Source organism: Engystomops pustulosus, chromosome 6, assembly GCF_040894005.1.
Source record: "Engystomops pustulosus chromosome 6, aEngPut4.maternal, whole genome shotgun sequence".
Taxonomy (NCBI): domain Eukaryota; kingdom Metazoa; phylum Chordata; class Amphibia; order Anura; family Leptodactylidae; genus Engystomops; species Engystomops pustulosus.
This window is the reverse complement of record NC_092416.1, coordinates 29,829,140-29,849,427: the sequence shown is the minus strand read 5'-3', so window position 1 is coordinate 29,849,427 and position 20,288 is coordinate 29,829,140. Positions and strand designations below refer to the sequence as shown.

General features: G+C 44.5%; 1 protein-coding gene across 13 annotated transcripts in view; it reads left to right on the top strand.

Annotated features, from left to right (window-relative positions):
* Window positions 1-20,288, top strand: part of HSPG2 (heparan sulfate proteoglycan 2) — a 97,445-nt gene that overhangs the window by 18,088 nt on the left and 59,069 nt on the right. For all 13 annotated transcript variants that reach the window (XM_072155396.1, XM_072155393.1, XM_072155389.1 and 10 more), the window contains exons 2-3: window positions 17,643-17,778; window positions 19,355-19,447. In XM_072155396.1, the coding sequence (XP_072011497.1) occupies window positions 17,643-17,778; window positions 19,355-19,447 (229 nt within the window). The remainder of the gene's footprint in view (window positions 1-17,642; window positions 17,779-19,354; window positions 19,448-20,288) is intronic.

Below are 20,288 nucleotides of genomic sequence, written 5' to 3'. Positions count from 1 at the left end.
GAATAAGGGAGAGGTTATATTGCTTGTCTGTCACTACGGCCTCTTCTGACCCACATGTCGGGGTTTTTTCTTCTTTCTTTAGCCGGTTTCTTCGCGCCGGGGGGGAAACTGTGCTATTTTTTTCTTAATGGTGAGCGACCACAGAGCGGCTTCTGTTCCAGCTCCGGCTTGAGGCTTGCATGGCCTCATTGTGTACGTGAAATTCCCTTGTAATACCTGCCATGGATTGTCTGCCCTGTGGTTTTTCTCTCTAGACACAGACACAGTCATTGCTGACGACAGGATTTCACACTTACTCATATAGCAGCCATGTAAGAGTGGAGAGGAGATGCTGAGCGGCCAGAGCCATCGCAAAGGGTTAAGTTTGCGGGACTCTTCTGCAAACTTAGAGATAATGAGGTCCCGTTGCGACCTTATGTGGTAGACGCAAGATCCAAACATATTGGATTTTTATTGCATAAGAATTGCGTTTGGTAACATATTGTATTGTGTAGTTCAATTGTGTTTCATAATAATTCTTTATTTATATAGCGCACAAAGAGTTTGCCAGATCAGTCCTGTCCCCAATGGGGCTCACAATCTAATCAACCTACCAGTATGTTTTGGAGTCTGGGCGGAAACCCCCATGCAAACACGGAGAGAACATCTTTGCAGATGTTGACCCTGCGACTTGAACCCAGGTCCTGCAAGGTCGCTGCAAGGCTGTAATGCTAACCACTAATCCACCGTGCATCTTCTGGCGCTAATAACTTTTACATACGTCGGTGTATGGAGCTGTGGGTGAAGTCACTTATTGCGACTTTTGAGGACGTTTTCAATGCTACCATTAATATATTTTGATAGATCAGACACCCTGGAACTTGGTAACAACCAACATGTTCATGATTTCTACTGTTCATCCATATCTATATCAGTTCCAGGGAAAGTGGGTGACTTGAACCTTTAGGTCTTTTTAATATATATATTCTTTTAATATACTTTAACCCTAGGTTGTCTGATTGATCCTACCATACACCGCCATATAGTTGTATATGAGGATTTTCCTTATCATTCATTACAATGTGCACATCGCAAATTGTAATGAATGGGTAAAAAAACAGCTTCAGGGTAATGTCCTATCTCAGACATCTAAGGCAAAGTCGGTATGTGTCAGAGCCATGTCTACAACTCGCACCCAAATACAGTGCATAGTCTGGTGCTGGAGGTGCCGCGCTCCCTCTCGCCCCTCCCTGTATTGTTACACACTGTTGTATAGTTGCCAGCCAGTCGGTGTATTTCAGGTTTAGGCGGCTCCCGGTTTCCTCCTGTGTTTTGCTGGCTGCAGGGCACGCTTTCCAAGACAGCTGTAATGTGCTGAGATCACTTCTAGACATCTTAGAGTTGCCGCAGGAGATACTTATTTCTAGTGTAACTAGAACTTTAATGAACGAGTCTGATTAAACGTCTCTTGATACGTGGAGGATGCAGAGACTGTGGACGTGAGAGGAACAATGCTGGTTCTGTATGTTACCCGTGTGTGGTAGGGGGGGAGGTCACAGAGACCTCCGCATACACTGGAGGCCTCCCGTCTGCGGTACAAGGCTGAGGTTTACTGCTGAGTCTTGCTTGACCATTGGTCAGGCCATGGGCTATTAAAGGCATCCTCCACCTAGTAGACAAATTCTGAGTGCACATTAGTCATGAATAGTCAATATACCTGGTGCCCTCTGTCCTGCTCCAGTTACTTACATCGCCGTATTGATCTCCTTCATGTGGTCTTTCCACAACCGCTGACATCTAGACGGTGTGGTTACATTTACATTGGGTTTGAAACACATTGGGGCACATTTACTAAGCACCAGAATTCTGGAATGGACTGCACATAAATACAGGTACACACTGGTTGCACATGTATTTATAAGTGTTTGCACTATGCATACCGCAACACAATCCTGTGCACAGAAAGGGGCATTCAAGTGCGTATATTCGGACATGCAGCCACATTTATGTCGGCAGAAAATCTGGTGCACATAGTTTGGGCGTGTGCAGCGTGTGCCACATTCATAAAGGCCGAGCTTTGGTCTTCATGGACGTGCCGCCTGCTGCACATAAGTGAGGCAAACCGCACATAGGAGCAAATTTACTTACCCGGTCCTGTTGCGATCCCCGATCTGGACGGTCCGACGAAGATGAAGTCCGGTGCGATTAACGTCCGCTGGAGTTCACCTTCTTCTTCCCGGTGCGTGTCTTGCAACACAAATTGCTTTGCTAAATCCCTGTGCGTTGTCTAAATCTGTCGGATCGTTCGACGGCCCGCCCCCGATTTGTGTCGCGTGAAAGCCGGCGCCGATGCGCCAAAATCTGAAACCCTTTCTAAATGCGGTGCATCAGAAATCGTCCACGATAGTGCGGAACCTTAGTAAATGAGCCCCACTAATAGTAAATATGGGTAAACGTTTGGAGGAGATTTGCTTTTAATTGCATTGTGTTAACATTGCGTTTGCATAAATGCAAGGTAATTAGGCAAATCTACTTTGCATTGCATTTCAAAACGCAATGTAAATATCACGTGTGAACGCACCCAAACAGATGCTACCTATAAGTCACAGGCCAGCCCCCTCTACTGCTTTAACTTAACATATAACTTTGTATATAACTTTGGCGGGATTTTACAGAAAAGAAGACATTTTCGAAAGGATATTTTACCCTACCTGTGGCGGCTTTTTAGTGTTATTTCTACTGATCATGACAGTATAGTTAAATTTTGTTCTGTGTGTTGGGCGGTCAATTCAATAAGCTAACATAATAGTGAGGTGTAATTTGCAGTACCTACACCTGACCATCACATGTGTGGGGAGCTGTTCACATTTGAACAGCAATGCAAACAACAGAAAGGAAAATGTTAGATATAAATTTAGATGCCTATTGGCCGACCAAAAGTACAATAAGTGGCTCCCGGAATAATGACACCTCAGGCAGGAGGTAAAAATAGAAGTCATTGTGAAGTTTCCTTGAGATTTCCCCAGGCTGTGTCTCTGCTGAGCTCCAGGATCTGTCTCCGCCGTGAGACTGACCTTAGAGAGGCTCAGTTTCCATCGGAGGAGGTGGGAAATGGATTAGGGTGGGCACCTTGTCCTGTATCCTTCCTGCTCCCGCAGACAAGGTCCTTTGTTTGTCCAGTGCCGGAGGGCTACTGGTAAGAGGGAATTTTTTCCTTTCTGGAAAGCTTATTTGCATACAGTTTTTTCCCTCATGGAGCGTTGCCTGTAAAGTCTCCATACACCAGTTCAATGTTTTTGTTTGCATCATAAGGACCACATCCATCCAACTAGTACTTTACTTGTTAATAAAAAGAGGGCAAAAATCCAGAGGGGTGTCTAATTTCACCAATATGAGACAATTTTGTCCGATGATCATTTGTAGCAATGCAAACATCGCTTAGAACCGAGTTCTCTCTCGTCACCATCACATGGGACACTGGACAGACTTTTGTCGTCCGGTAGGACACTGCATGCATGCCAAACTTCCATCTACGACTCCTCAATATCCTTACATTTGACCCTGACTCCAGCTCCACCAAAATGGCCAACAACTTTGATTCAAGGACTCCAGAGTCCTGTTTTCCTGGTCACTCTAGCAGTGCTGAGATAAGTGTGGGCATTTATTATTCATCTAATCTGTAGCAGAGGAGCTTCACTCCTGAGCATGTACATAAAGTGCAGCCACATTCATCTCAACTAAAAGGCTAGAAGAGGATGCACAACCAGTAGTCGCTTGCTACATGGGGCCTGTCAAGCTGTAGGTTGTGGTCCGCAGCCGGCCCACAGTCACAGGGCTATGGGCACATCCATATCCGAAAGCTGCATTTATTGCGCAGGAGGCTGAGCAGTAGCGAGTTCATCTGAGAAGTCCTGACTGCTCTGGATCGTCTCCTCCTGCTCCACTCTGTATCCTGACTCCTGACATTGTATGCGTATGAACACAGCACAGAGGGGAGCAGGAGTGTACCCAGGAGCGGTAAGTACTTGTCAACTGTACTGTACTGCTCTCAGGTCATCCAACTTTCCAGCGAGGGACACACAGCACAGCGGCATATGGAGTAGAGAAGCTGCAGTGTGGCGCAGGGAGCAGAAGAAGAGCCCAGGAGAGGAGAGGATTTTTTGTCTGCACTGTGGGTCTACAGTATTTATCTGTTCTGGGAGTCTCCAGTATTAGTCGTTTTATACTCTGGGGGTCTCCAGTATTGTTAGTCTGCTATGGGCTCTTCATTATTATTATTACAACTATTATTATAGTTGTCTTCTCTAGGGCTCCAGTGCTATAATTATCTGCTCTGCGTTATTTGGTTTCTGGGTTGTATTTATTGCTGTACTGTGATATTTATAATTTCTGGGGTGGCATTTTGTGCTGTACTCTGGTTGTTGTTGCATTTAGGGTGCTGGTTACTGATGTGGCCCCTTAAAGTTGAGCAGTATGACAATTCGGCCATTGGACCAATTTAATATTGTTCACCCCTGATCCCAAATCCTCAGGAATAGAAAAGCCATTTAAAGGAAATTTCATAATTTTTATAATTTATTATATGTTTGTGGAGTTGGTCCTTTTTATCATGACTCTGACTCCACCAAAATGGTGACCGACTGCAACTCTTTCATCCTGTGAGGCGCAGCTTGTTGTTGTCACCATTCCCAGAGATGTGGCGTGCAGTTATTGCTGTTCCGTGGAATGCGATGTGCAGTTTGTGTATGATCATTATGTGGTTTGTTGTGGACAGTTATCGCCATTCCATGGAATGTGGCTTGCAAATATCGACGTTCTGTGGAATGCGGTGTGGACTTATCGGCGTTCCGCAAAGTGTGGTGTGTAGTTTTCCTTGTCCTGTAGAATGTGGTGTGCAGTTTTCCTTGTTCCGTAGAGTGTGGTGTGCAGTTTTCCTTGTTCTGTAGAGTGCATTGTGCAGTTTTCCTTGTTCTGTAGAGTGTGGTGTACAGTTGTTCTGTAGAGTGTGGTGTGCAGTTTTCCTTGTTCTGTAGAGTGCGGTGTGCAGTTTTCCTTGTCCCGTAGAATTTGTTGTGCAGTTATCATCATGCATTGTGGTATGTAGTTATCGCTGTTCGGTGAATCTGGCGTGCTGTTATCTGCAACCCATGGGACGGGGAGCACCGTAGTCAACGTCCTGTGACACGAGAAGCACAGTCATCTCCATCCTGTGAGACAATTTGCTATTGGCTCCCTGCCATCACCATTGCATTGGATGTGGCACACTGTTGTCACCATTCTGTGGGTATTGCTGGTAAACTGTAGTTACTATCCCATGGGACACAGTTCATTGGTTATTGGTGTCTTCACTGCCCAGCGGCACATGGTACTTTATCATTAGACTCCTTATGACAGTTCTATGTCTGACTTTGGAGCTCAGATTATGACATTAGATTAATTAAAGTGGCTTTGGTCCTTGATAAATCTGCTGGCAGTGTCTTCTGCTGTGGGGTTGTTTGCGACCGTCGCAGAACATAGACCAGAATCAATTTGTTCCAAAACTTTTGCCTAAATGGAAAGCCGCAAATTCATGAATTCATTCCTATTGTGAAAACTGATCTATGCAAATAATGAATTTGGTGCAAGCAGGGTCTATACTTAAGTGACTTTACACTTTCCTATGTTTATTTGGCACAATGGAAAGTCGGAAAATAGCATTTGTACCACAACTGCGCCAAAGTAACGCCAAACATAGACTAAAAAAACAATGATAAATCTCCCTTGCTGAGTCATTGAGCAGCTCTGGAGCAGTAGTACAATTTGTACAATCCATGTGTCAAACCTGAAAAAATAAAGTTATCCATTCCTATGGAATGGCTGACCATGCGTCCATGAATATGTTTCATTGTTGGTGAATTTGGTTGTAATGGTGAGATTGTCCTTGGGTGAGTTGTGTCACTGGCACCCATGGTAGTCTTTTTGTGGACTGTGATCATCTCTTACCTTCACAGCCTTGTTCTTAGACAAGTAGGACTATGGATTTTTGTAATACAGGGTTAATTGTATCGTGAAATGGCTCTATCACTCATGTCTGAACGTGACACTGTAAAGTACATGCTTTATATGACATAGCGCTGGGCACAGTGTCAGCTCGATGACAGACAGGGAAGTCACATCAGTGGTGTCTGTGCAGACATACAATGGTTGACATCCGATGGTGGTTCATCCTCCATCCAAGTGTTATGTCTTAGTTGTGCGGCTGATGCGGTCTTAGCGATGATTGCTCCGCACGCTCCGTCTCGCGTGGGTGACTTTGTCTTTGATGTCTTATCAGGACTCGTCTAGAGGATATGAGATATGGGCGCACATTGGGTTTATAGTGATGGTGACATCATCTACGTCTCTTTACTGTACTACAAGTTCCCATGTGCTACAGATAAAAATGCCCAATTTTAATCCTTATACAAGACCGTCGGATAATCCACCTTTAACAGTGAACTGAAATGTAAACTTTGCTCATTGTTCCGAGAAAGAATTTTCATCTTTATTGCTAGACAAAAGTTCTTTTGTTTTTTGAAATACAATTAAAAGGGTTGTCCACAGAGGCCAAGGTAGGGGAAAAAATAAAATAAACTATACTTACACTGTTTTATGGGCGTGTTCCCAGCAAGAGCAGAAGTTTTGGGGATTTTGAAAACCTCTTACACCAAAAAGATGGCACATTGACATCACTACGGGACTTCCATGTACCCGCCAGGTGTATACAAAGAGAATAGGGGCTGCAGTGCTGGAACAGTGACCCTTTAAGCAACCTTTCATTGAAGGAACATTCCCGAATCCTTATCACAGAGATCGTCATCTTTGGCTTGGTCTCGGTGAACATGTTTGGACGACAGTAAAGGCCATTGTGCACTAAAATGTGCACAGAGTGCACCTGCAAAATGATATTTCTCTAGATGGTCCCACATCTGTCTAATGTGTATGACCACCTGATCATGAACGCATGTGCAGAACCACCTTGACCCGGCAGTATTAGACATTATCTAGCTGTATGCAATGCAACATCTGTGCGGATACGATAAAGATGAACACAAGAAGCAAAAATCAAATGGTAAAAATCTTTCTCACTTCGCACTGGTAATGGAAAAAGTGTTTGTCTGAGCCATGTTGGTCCCGATCCACTTCACTGGGATATTATGTGTACATTTGGACGTTGTCCACACAGACGGATGATTGTGCCTGTGCGTTGGACGACAAGGGGTTCTGTCTGTTTTATCTATCGGACTTTATTCCGAGCATTACATCACTGGAGATGAATGATGGTGGGGAGGGTTAATGTATTTTCCTCTTAATTTTCCTCTTAATAGAATACGTTCCCTTATTCCACAATGCTGACATTGATCGGATTGATATTTCCAGCTGGGGTCACGAGGAGACATCCACAGTGAACTACAGGGTGGGTCTCGGCTTGGAGTACACAATCTGCTCCATTTTCAGAGCATTCCTCCTTGTTTACGACTGAGCATGTTTACTTTAAGTTTCTGAAAATTATTAGGGAATATGTGAGCATTATAACTATGCAAAATGATGTGTCATGTGGGAGCCCTTCGACTCCTGTGTGTTTTTAGTAGCAGCAGGACTGTGAATACGGATTTATATCATATTGTAATTTTTCCAAGAGCACTGGGGAATATTCTCACACTGCTGTGCTCTTAGCTTTCTGCATTGAGCTCCGTCATAGTCCCTCCTCTCATTGTACAGTGCACAGCAGTGTGAGGACACCCCCTCCAGTGCACAAGGAGAAGCCACATTCCTGAAATATAATTACATTTTCCCAGTCCTTCTGCTACTAGCAACATATACAAAGGTTATGTTAAACAGATCTCTAAGGGTAATGCATAGCTGGATCTGCAGTTTTCTACAGTCAAACATAATAGTATATTCCTTTAAGGAATCTGGTTGCCGGCTGAGCAATTTTTTCCTTCTCCCTACCTCTTGACTCGTCATTGATCCCACGTACCACATGGCTGCACATCTATCCATCTGCCCATTCAGTAACCCTGCATTACATCTGTAAAGGTGAGGCTTGTCTTTCCAGGAGAAGTTTTTTTTTTTTTTACTGAATCATCCCACAAAAATGCAGAACGTGTGGGGGACCTCGCAGCAGATGGTGTAAGCCGCTGCCATGGGAAAATCATGCAGGAAGAATGCCGGCCTTATTAACTCCTGGGATATTAAAGTTCAGGTACCGTGTGTGATACAGGACATCTCTTCAGAAGCCCTGAGGTCGTCTGGGAAAAATGAGACCTCTATTAACCCTGTCTGCTAGGAGAAGCAGATGCCAGCCCGTGTGCCCGCCATTAGACCCGCCTCCTGGGCACTTGCACAGCTTTTTAAGTCTTTGCTTCTGGACGTATAGTGACAGTGCTTTCACATAAAAACAAGAGGACAATTTTCCTGATCTTTGTGCAGCCATGTTTAATGCATTAATACTAGATCCGTGCCCATCGTCCGCCGCTTACGTCATCCTGTCACATCACAGCTGACTTATGGATCTGAGACTAAACAAAGAGTGAGGTCACCGTGCAGTGACGGCCATTACTCCATATTAGGCGTCGTGTGGGGCTATTTGCGGCGCCTGTATTTTTGGATGCCCACAGTTCGGTTTACATTTATTTTAACTTAGCGCAGTATCTGATTCTCCGCTTGGTAGGGTGCGGCAGCCCTTTAACTCCTCGGTGCTTGGCAGCGTTTCCAGCCAGAGGCAAGGAGGCGTTTGTGCTCAGTAATTTGCGTTTATGGGGCGGCGATAACCGTGTAACACGAAGCCTTGTGCTGATCACTACAGAGTTGTCTTGTTCTGTCTTCCAAAGTTTTCCAAAAGTCATTAACTCTTGCTAACTTGTGCGACTGCAAATGGGGTGCGGAAAACATTCACGGCCATCACAGAGCGCTGGAGAGTCAGCTGTAGATCATCTTTGTGATATTAAAGAGTTATTGTATATAACCTAAAGTGAGACAGTGTTATTGAGTCGAGATTTAAAGGAATATTAAATGGATCTGGATTCCTCATTCTTGTCATTGTCATAATAGAAATGTGGCCTTTTTTAGGTAAAATGTGTAGGGGTCGTAGAAGGACCTACAAGATCTAAGACTACATGGCGTGGAGGACCCCTTTCTAAACATTGTATGGCTTTCTCAAGTAAATCTGTGGCCTGAATGCAGAGAATTCTTCACTTTTTGGTAAATTAGTGAACCTTCTCTTGGCCCATCTCACTGGCCAGCACCTCCCACCCAACCCTGATTGATGGTGCCTTGCTTTCCCATGAAACTGGTCATGACAGGGTGCACATGACCTTGTAACCACACCCACAATTCAGTGAAGTACTCATTTGCATATAAATTAAATTGAAGCCTTGTCTATCTCCAGGCCATAGATTTTCTTAAAAATCACACTTATGGTGCAGGAAGCTTCATCTACAAGGGCATATATTTAGTTTGTATGTGTCCTTGGAGTTGATAACATTCCTTTAAGTATAATACAGGATCTGTGTCTTTAGGTAAGGTGTGAGATCTTCTCTAGGTGTGGTTGGAGGATGGATCTTTGTCTCTGGGGGAGGTGTGAAGACTCAATCTCTAGTTCGTTGTGAGGACTTCTTGGTGTAAAAGGATGATAATCCTTTGGTAAAGTTGTGGGAATTGATATAGGTGTCACTAAGGATCATGGCCTCTAAGTGAGTTGTGAGGACAAGAAGGTGTTATAAAGGATCTTAGGCAATGGGTGTAGTTTTGAGGACTTCTATAGGTGTCGTTTAGGATTTTTGTCTTTGGTTGAGATGTGAGAACATCATGGAGCATCCTCATCTCTTAGCGAGGTGTCAGGACTCTTGTAGGTGTTATGGACGATAAGTAGCAGTGTGTAAACATTTGAGGGGCTTTTTAGGTGCCTTTAAGTATCTACATATCTGGGTCACTGTGTAAGGACTTCTTTAGGTGTCATTGAGGACCATTAATATCTGTTTGGGTAACGTGTTAGGACTTCTGTAAGTGTCTCTCTGTGTGGTGTGAGGACCTATCTAGGTGTCATGCATTATCACTGGGGAAGTATGAAGACATCTTTAGAAGCCATGAGAGATCTATATTATGTCTCAGGATGGGACATGAGGACTTCTAAAGGTCTCATTGAGGATCATTGTCTCTGGTTGAGGTGTGAGGACTTCTAGAAGTCATGGAGCTTCTTTGGGCATTATAAAGAATTATAAAGAAGTCTTCTTTAGGTGTCATGAGGGATACTTAGTATCCCTCTAGATTAGGGTTGAGGACTTCTGTAGGTGTCATGGAGGGTCATCTTCTTTGGGTGAGATGTGATAAAAGATTTACATATCTGGGTAATTGAGGACATATTTAGGTGCCATGGATGATCTTTTGTATGTTTCTGGGTGAGTTTTGAGAACTTTGGAAGCTGTAATTTGGGATCATCGTCTTTGTGTAGGGTATGTGGACATATGGGAGTGTCATGGAGGAGAATCATTTCTAGTGTGCATGTTTTTGGGCATGCTGGAGTATGGTCTGTGTGCATACATTGCTTTTAAGATATGTGGGCCAGTTATACAGGGCACACTTTATTATAGATTACATCTGTAGGTGGGGGCGTTCCTGGTTTCCTTGTACCGGGCAGGGATCTGTGTTTGTTTTATTACGGCAGCTGACAGCTGTTTCCTGAACCCCAGATACATTCCCATGGAGGCTACAGCTGTGCTGGGGTCTTTTCTTGCATTACTGTAATTGTGAAATAGATGGGATCATGTGTCCCGTCCCTAGGTAGTAACCAGCAGGAGATGATAGGGATGTTCATCTACAGCCCCTAGCTCATAGGTTTATCATCTCTGTGCCCTCATGGGTTAATATCGCAATGTGGTGGATATGTTGCATAAGAACCTCTGACAGAGGGTCTGTACTTCATCTCAGGAGGCCTCAATGCTCCACTCTCTACTAATGTCTTGATGTTCTGGAATCATGGAGCAGATATGTCTAATCACACACGGAGCTGCTGCCATATGACGGACTGTTTGGAATCCATCCGTCTGTCCATGAAGACAAATTGATCACAGGTGGTCCGACAATACCAGTGTCTTCAGTCTACTAAGCTCATCTTCAAACCTGGACTGATTTTTATATGTGGCGAGACGACCCACAGATTCATATATCCGGGTCATTTAAGGAGGTAGATTCAGAAAACCTAGGAAAAATATCTGGAGAACTTCTCTTGTCGTTCTCTGTCTTACTGGATCCACCTCTGGTTTTGGTTAAAATCCATGAATCTTTACCAAGTACTGCAACACTTATTACCTACATACATGCTCCATGCCTAGTGACACAGATGAGTCCCATCATAGGTGGGGGAGGGACGCACTCTTTGGGATTTCATTCCCATGCATTGATGCCGAGTATCTCATGAATGGAAATCCCCATTCTCAGCAGTCTCGGCTGCCGACCCCAGCCCTCGCCTTTGTGTGGTTGAGGAAAACCAAACCATGCAGATGTTTTAAGAGTGACCATGATGATTGAGTATGATTATCTCATAGCAATCTGAGATGAGTGTATTGTAAATTAATATTGTAAAATTTAAAAAAAAACAGTTTTTACTGCAATTCCAGGCGTCTAAACCCCCGCAGTCACGGTGCTCTGTCTGATCCAAATCTCTGACTCCAAAGCCCTCATTTTGCACGGTTCCCCTCAGATGCTGCAGTTCACAGTAAATCCTATTTTCTGGTCTTTGCCAGCTTCAGGACGATCATTAGCCTTTGAATAAAATTGCTAATCCTGGTTTATCTGAAGGTTGTTACGTCCAGGCCTGTTGGGGTGGGCTAGATCTCCACTCTCTAAGAATGAGGCCTCCAGAAGCAATGGCTTTCTGAAGTGACCGATAACAGGGAACAATAGATAGACTATGATTTTGGTGAGGCCTGTCCGGAGGATAGAGTGACACCTGCATTTCTCATCTTGTGGAGGAAATTTCAAGGACACAACGTCCTGTTTGTAAACAGCGTCATTATTTTTCTGCATAAATAAAGGAGAATGGCCATCCTGGCTCCATGCCGACCTACTGATTGTTTTCTACATGCAGATCAGATCCTTATTACTACAAACCAAATAACATCCAAAGCCCAGGGGATGCCAGCTGGACGGACAAAACCTGGCACTGCTCCGGCCAACTCCTCTGTAACATGTTTAACCTCCTCAGTACTGCTTGACGAACAGAGACTCGTGCAACCATTCACTGTAGAAATGGCCTCCACCTGGATATTCAAGATCATCTGAAAGCCATGTCATAGAGTTACTATAGGATGGCCAGAAATGTGTGGTTGGGTGAGACAACTGATGTGATCTGGCAAGAGGTCTTCCATCTAAGAAGAAGTATTCTTATTTCTGTTTTTCAGAAGAAGTCTTCTTATTTCTGTTTTTCAGAAGAAGTCTTTCTATCAGTATAGGTATCCAAATTAGAAGAGACCACTCTTTCTCTAACCACCAGATGGTGTCTCATTGTCCTTCTCTAAGCTTGAGCTTTGAATTATCTCTTCCCATCCAGTGGTCTCCACATCTACCCCAAATCAGAAGACCTCTCCCCCTCTCTACTTATCATAAGATGTATGCCAGTTTTTCCCCATCACGAGAGGCCTACATATCTTTAAAAAAATCTCTTAACCAGAAGAAGAATCAGTAGAGGTCTTCCCATTTCATCCAGTCAGAAGACATTTTCTCATTATTCTGCATCAAAAGACATCATATACTACTCAAAATCAGAAGATATCAACCATTTTCTATCCATCAGAATAGGTCTCTGTATAAAACAGGTTTTCCCCACCTCTCCCCTCAGAAGTTTCCCAATTTCTTCTAATCTCTGATCATGAGGTTTCTTCATTACTCCCCATCAGAAGAACTGACCTTATTATGGAAGTCTCCCCATCAGAAAAGGACTCCCTATTAGAAATTTCCCCATCTCCCTCTCTCAAAAGTCAGAAATGTATTTTCCCTTTTCTCCTTGTCTCCATCGGTCCCTCAGGAAAAAAAATACTCTCCTTACAAAGATGACCACCCATCAGGAAAGGTCTCTTCCATCACTCCTAATCAGTAGAGGTCTACCCATGCAATTAGCCCATCTCCATTTCTCAGTAAACTTCTATACATCAGAAGTGCTGTCTCACTTCAGAACCAGAAATCAAACCAATGAGAAGTGTTTGGGCAGTGGTCCATTAGCTAGGCCATGCAGCACCAGGTTATGGGCTTGATTATGATTGAAGCTTGTTTGTCATCACCATGTCATGTTCTCCAGGTCCTAGGAGTTCATGTTCTGGGAAGATTGTATTGTAAGCGCTAATCGATAGATGATGGGACTTCAACGTATGTGAGATAGGGGGATTATATTATACATTCTTTGTCCAGAGCATTATATCTCCTGAATTAGATCCATTGGGGCACATTTACTTACCCGGCCCATTCGCGATCCAGCGGCGCGTTCTCTGCACAGGATTCGGGTCCGGCTGGGATTTAAGAAGGTAGTTCCTCCGCCGTCCACCAGGTGGCGCTGCTGCGCCGAAAATAATCTTAACGCCCCGGAATGCACCATCCCATAGCAGGTGAAGGTGAGCGCTTACCAAGCGACACATTTCGGTTTTTAAATGCGGCGGTTTTTCCGAATACGTCGGGTTTTCTGTTCGGCCACGCCCCCCGATTTCTGTCGCGCGCATGCCGGCCCCGATGCGCCACAATCCGATCGCGTGCGACACAATCCCGGGCCAATTCAGGTACAATCGGCGCAAATCGGAAATATTCGGGTAACACGTCGGGAAAACGCGATTCGGGCCCTTAGTAAATGACCCCCAATGTGTCATTCCTGGTTAGATTTGAAGTCCACAGATGTATTGTCTTGAGGTGCTTTAGAAGGTAACATTGAAGTAATTCATCTATAAACAAGAAGTTGTAGATATTTCTCATGATCTTTGCGTTCCAGCATCTGAATCATGTGTATCCCAGGTGCATTGCCCGCCGCAGGCTGTAGACCTGTATCCTGGTATATAGTGGCATTTGGCGACTGCACGGAACGCCAACCCTCGTTTCCCTGTGGCTCTTCCAGGGCTCCATCTCTCAGTCAGCTCAGACCAAGCTGATTAAACACCTTTTATGTTGGAGTTAAATCCCTTTGTTCCTGGCTTGATCACCCTGTGATCATAAGCTTTGGCGTATTTGCTCAGGAAAGTGCTGTTACCACACATTCCACTCTTCATGCGGTCTGATGAGCTGAGGAGGGGGATAGTCAGGACAGGGAGGTGGAGTCCATGTGTTGCTCAGGACCATACTTTCAGGTAGTCATGAGAGACTTGGGGTCGTCCAGCCATCTCGCAATTATAATTTATCGTTTTTTGGGGGTTTTTGGCATAGGATGAGCATTACTCAGCGTTGGGTTTGGTGAATGGAGAAAGGGTTAAAATGACCTCACATAACCGATCTGGCCTCTCATATCATGCTTTTGTGATGAGCATATCTCTTGCAGATTAGGATGTAGGCGGATTTTAATGAAATAATTGAGAGGTCATTATACAAGGCTTTCTCTTAGATCCAGTGTTCTCACTGCCCTGACGTCTATGGGGGAATTAAACGGTCCGTCTGGAGTCAAAAGTCAAATGTGGACTTCTTGATATTATCTGGCATGAGAAGATGCTTACTGTACATTTACTATTGTATTGTGCTTGTATTGATTATGCCTTGTCACAAATATCCCTCAGACTGCGCTCATCCACGTTTGATCAATATCTAATAGACTGTGCCCCTCCACTTATGTCCAGCGTCTTGTAGACTGTGCTCCTCCGCGTATGACCAGCGTCTTGTAGACTGTGCTCCTCCACATATGACCAGCGTCTTGTAGACTGTGCTCCTCCACATATGACCAGTGTCTTGTAGACTGTGCTCCTCCACATATGACCAGTGTCTTGTAGACTGTGCTCCTCCACATATGACCAGTGTCCTGTAGACTGTGCTCCTTCACATATGACCAGTGTCTTGTAGACTGTACTCCTCCACATATGACCAGCGTCTTGTAGACTGTACTCCACCACATATGACCAGCGTCTTGTATACGGTATTCCTCCACATATGACCAGCGTCTTGTAGACTGTGCTCCTCCACATATGCCCTGCGTCTTGTATACGGTATTCCTCCACATATGACCAGCGTCTTCTAGACTGTGCTCCTCCACCAATAACCAGCGTCTGGTAGACTGTACTCCTCCACCTATGACCAGTGGCTTGTAGACTGTGCTCCTCCACATATGACCAGCGTCTTGTAGACTGTACTCCTCCACATATGACCAGTGTCTTGTAGACTGTGCTCCTCCACATATGACCAGCGTCTTGTAGACTGTGCTCCTCCACATATGACCAGCGTCTTGTAGACTGTTATCCTCCACATATGACCAGTGTCTTGTAGACTGTTATCCTCCACATATGACCAGCGTCTTGTAGACTGTACTCCACCACATATGACCAGCGTCTTGTAGACTGTACTCCTCCACATATGACCAGCGTCTTGTAGACTGTGCTCTACCACATATGACCAGCGTCTTGTAGACTGTTATCCTCCACATATGACCAGCGTCTTGTAGACTGTACTCCACCACATATGACCAGCGTCTTGTAGACTGTGCTCCTTCACATATGAACAGTGTCTTGTAGACTGTACTCCACCACATATGACCAGCGTATTGTAGACTGTGCTCCTTCACATATGAACAGTGTCTTGTAGACTGTGCTCCTCCACATATAACCAATGTCTTGTAGACTGTGCCCCTCCAGATATGACCAGTGTCTTGTAGACTGTGCTCCTCCACATATGACCAATGTCTTGTAGACTGTGCTCTACCACATATGACCAGCGTCTTGTAGACTGTGCTCCTCCACATATGACCAGCGTCTTGTAGACTGTGCTCCTCCACATATGACCAGTGTCTTGTAGACTGTGCTCCTCCACATAAGACTAGCGTCTTGTAGACTGTGCTCCTCCACATATGACCAGTGTCTTGTAGACTGTGCTCCTCCACATATGACCAGTGTCTTGTAGACTGTGCTCCTCCACATAAGACTAGCGTCTTGTAGACTGTGCTCCTCCACATATGACCAGTGTCTTGTAGACTGTGCTCTTCCATTTATGACCAGTGTCTTGTAGACTGTGCTCCTCCACATATGACCAGCGTCTTGTAGACTGTGCTCCTCCACATATGACCAGCGTCTTATAGACTATTATCCTCCACATATGACCAGCGTCTTGTAGACTGTTATCCTCCACATATGACCAGCGTCTTGTAGACTGTACTCCACCACATATGACCAGCGTCTTGTAGACTGTGCTCTACCACATATGACCAGCGTCTTGTAGACTGTTATCCTCCACATATGACCAGCGTCTTGTAGACCGTTATCCTCCACATATGACCAGCGTCTTGTAGGCTGTACTCCTCCACATATGAACAGCGTCTTGTAGACTGTACTCCACCACATATGACCAGCATCTTGTAGACTGTGCTCCTTCACATATGAACAGTGTCTTGTAGACTGTACTCCACCACATATGACCAACGTCTTGTAGACTGTGCTCCTCCACATATCACCAATGTCTTGTAGACTGTGCCCCTCCAGATATGACCAGTGTCTTGTAGACTGTGCTCCTCCACATATGACCAATGTCTTGTAGACTGTGCTCTACCACATATGACCAGCGTCTTGTAGACTGTGCTCCTCCACATATGACCAGTGTCTTGTAGACTGTGCTCCTCCACATATGACCAGTGTCTTGTAGACTGTGCTCTACCACATATGACCAGTGTCTTGTAGACTGTGCTCCTCCACATATGACCAGTGTCTTGTAGACTGTGCTCCTCCACATATGACCAGTGTCTTGTAGACTGTACTCCTCCACATATGACCAGCGTCTTGTAGACTGTACTCCTCCACATATGACCAGCGTCTTGTAGACTGTGCACTTCCATATAAGACCAGCACCTTGTAGACTGTTCTCCTCCACATATGACCAGCGTCTTGTAGACTGTTCTCCTCCACGTATGACCAGCGTCTTGTAGACTGTGCTCCTCCATACAAGACCAGTGTCTTGTAGACTGTTCTCCTCCACATATGACCAGTGTCTTGTAGACTGTGATCCTCCATATATGACCAGCGTCTTGTAGACTGTGCTCCTCCACATAAGACTAGCGTCTTGTAGACTGTACTCCTCCACATAAGACTAGCGTCTTGTAGACTGTTCTCCTCCACGTATGACTAGCGTCTTGTAGACTGTTCTCCTCCACGTATGACCAGCATCTTGTAGACTGTGCTCCTCCATACAAGACCAGTGTCTTGTAGACTGTGATCCTCCATATATGACCAGCGTCTTGTAGACTGTGCTCTTCCTCATATGACCAGCGTCTTGTAGACTGTTCTCCTCCACATAAAACCAGCGTCTTGTAGACTGTGCTAATCCATATATGACCAGCGTCTTGTAGACTGTTGATACAGGAAGTATATTGGAAAATTGTATTATTTTTCATTACACAAACAATATCAATTATTTGCTGTAAATGGACAAACCCTTTAAATTGCAGTAAGATTGTTACTCATCCTATACTTGATCTCTTACAGGTCGCACACTGCTCCAAAGTATTGGATGAGGTATATTTCCCAGAGAATGAGGCCGAGACACGATCAGGACCACACAGCTGGGGTTATGGAGACCTAGGAGATGATGAAGATTTTATGGGAGATGAAGCGTCTGGAGGTAAGACAGATATTATCCATATGTGATACAGTCACTCACCGGTTCCCATCTACATCGCCATCACCAGCCTTGGTAAACCCCATACCTGCTGTTCTCATCTGCAGTCCTGTCATCAAAAAAATCAAACCTGTCTATGTATCAGATGTCGGAAAGGCCTTATGCACAAAAATAGTCGCCTTATCACAGCTCTGGACAAAATGCAGCAAAAATGTAGCGCTGTCATTAGACGTTATTGGGACTTATTCATTGGGTGACATTTGGTGACCTCACAGGACATCCTGGACGCTTCCTTTGTTTGTATTGTGACATTATTCCATATCCCAATACACCGGCGACATTCACTGCCGCCCCCGGGGACTATCAGAATAACAATTATAGTAATACATGAACGTCTGGCGACTGTGCAATCCTTGTCCGGATTATGCATGGAACATTTTCCTTGGATTATCAATAGCTATGCAGAAAGTGGACATCAAAAGACACGTACAGAGGGAATAAATGTAGGATTTGGAGACTGGCACAATAAATGGGATATGGAGGTGTGTTCATAACATGGAGGCTGCACAGCCAGAATAAAATACGGGAAATGGAGATACGTACAGCCGGATTATAACATTGTATCTGGAAGCTTGTATGGAAGAAAATTATACTTACAATATTGTAGCTATAAAAGTGATAACAGGATATAGGAGAGTAATGCTAGTGGAATGTCATAGTGAGGTGACATTTGTTACATGTAATGATGACCCCAGAGATCTTGCAGATGGGGATTGTGCATACGGGCACTGTGCCAGGTTATTCTTGTGGTTTGTAGCACTATGTATCAGTGGCCGAGCCCATCCTCGTTGTACCTCTTGTACCTGCCGTGTACTTGTGTACTTTCACCCCCAGGAATGTGGAGAGATGAAGGAATGTCTGACATCTCCGAGGAAGCTGTCATACACCAGATAAACCTCTCACCTGCCATGTTTTATGGGAAACACTTGTTAGGTATTAACCCTTCATGTTGTGAATTACAATTGGGAATGTCTGCATTCTGAATTATGAAGATGTGGGACATGGATCAGGAGTATTTTCTGCATATTTGCTGGATACTCAACCTTTCCTTTTATTACCCACGTGTTGTACGATCCACGCCCAGCGTTTCTGTAGTCACGTCCAGAGTTGCAGTGCCACTTCTGACCAGTAGAGGAGTGATGGAATAGGACTCCTATATTATACTGTATTTCTTTCATGATATTAATCACTGTAACATATTGCAGAAACAGGATGTGAGCTTCTTGTAGTTTCATTGTGTGTGAATAGACTTTGCTCAGGTATTATGAAGAGTTTTATGACTTTCCCCTGGTGTGACCTGTGTCCTCGCACATATTACTACTGCCAACCTTTCACCTGGACCAGAGGGACCCAATTCAAAGCCTTTCTAAGATATAACTTGTGCACCAACTTTCTCTATATATTAAAAGTTGGGCTTCTTTTTGCTATCAACCCCCTGTTGCAGGTCGGATTCCCTTACATTGATTTGCATAAGCTTGTCCGTGTGTATATTAAATTATTTCCCTTTTTCCTTCTACAGATGACCACGGTAGTAGTGAAATTGGCAGCGGGGCTACAGTAACGGAAGGATCCCCAACCGTATCAACCTCAACAATCGCGTCATTCTATACAGGTAAGATTGACATATGTGTCATGGAGTCCTGACCCCTCCTGTGTAGCTCTGCAGGGGGCCATACCCTTCACTGTGGTCTACCCTCACTGACACAAGCCTGGGGTGTTGTGTTATACACACGGCTGTGGTTGGCACAGGGTGCACCAGGCTGGACACTGTCCTAGTATGAAGTGTTAAATAAACAGGAAGGACGGGCACATTTCATTGTCACCTGGTCTCCGCACAGTGATATAAATAGATGGACACATGTCCGTGAAAACTGGACTGGGCCCCCGTCCAGCAGTGCATGGAACGTACCCGGACCTCACATGTTACTGGCTGCAAACCGGAGCCAAGAAACCATGGCGGTTTTTCATGGTGGTTACGTTGCTACAGACGCTGGATGAAAAAGCAAACCATAAAATATGTATTACTCTCTGTTATAGCAAAGGCTGCGCTATTGACAAGTTCTTCATTGTGTTCAACCATCCACACACAAAACTTCCATTATTGAAGCTGGTTAGGATCAATAAGTGATTGAGTCAAGAAAAGAGGGAGATTTTCTACGGAAAACGCTGCAGAATTGACATACCAGTCTAGTATACATACCTTGCACCACAGTTTGTAAGTGTTTCACAACTTGAAAACAAAAGAGGGATGTCTGTTCTATGGAAAGTAGACACGGACTAATTTAGGTAACAGTCACACCACAAACCAGAAAATGCGCCAAAATTTTGGTGCAAGTTCAAGGAAATGGATTCAGTGCTTAGAAACCCAGCACACTTACATGTGTGCGTGTGCCAAAACAGGATGCATTATGTTTAGAGAAAAATGTCTTTTTAAATTATGCAAATGAGCCGTG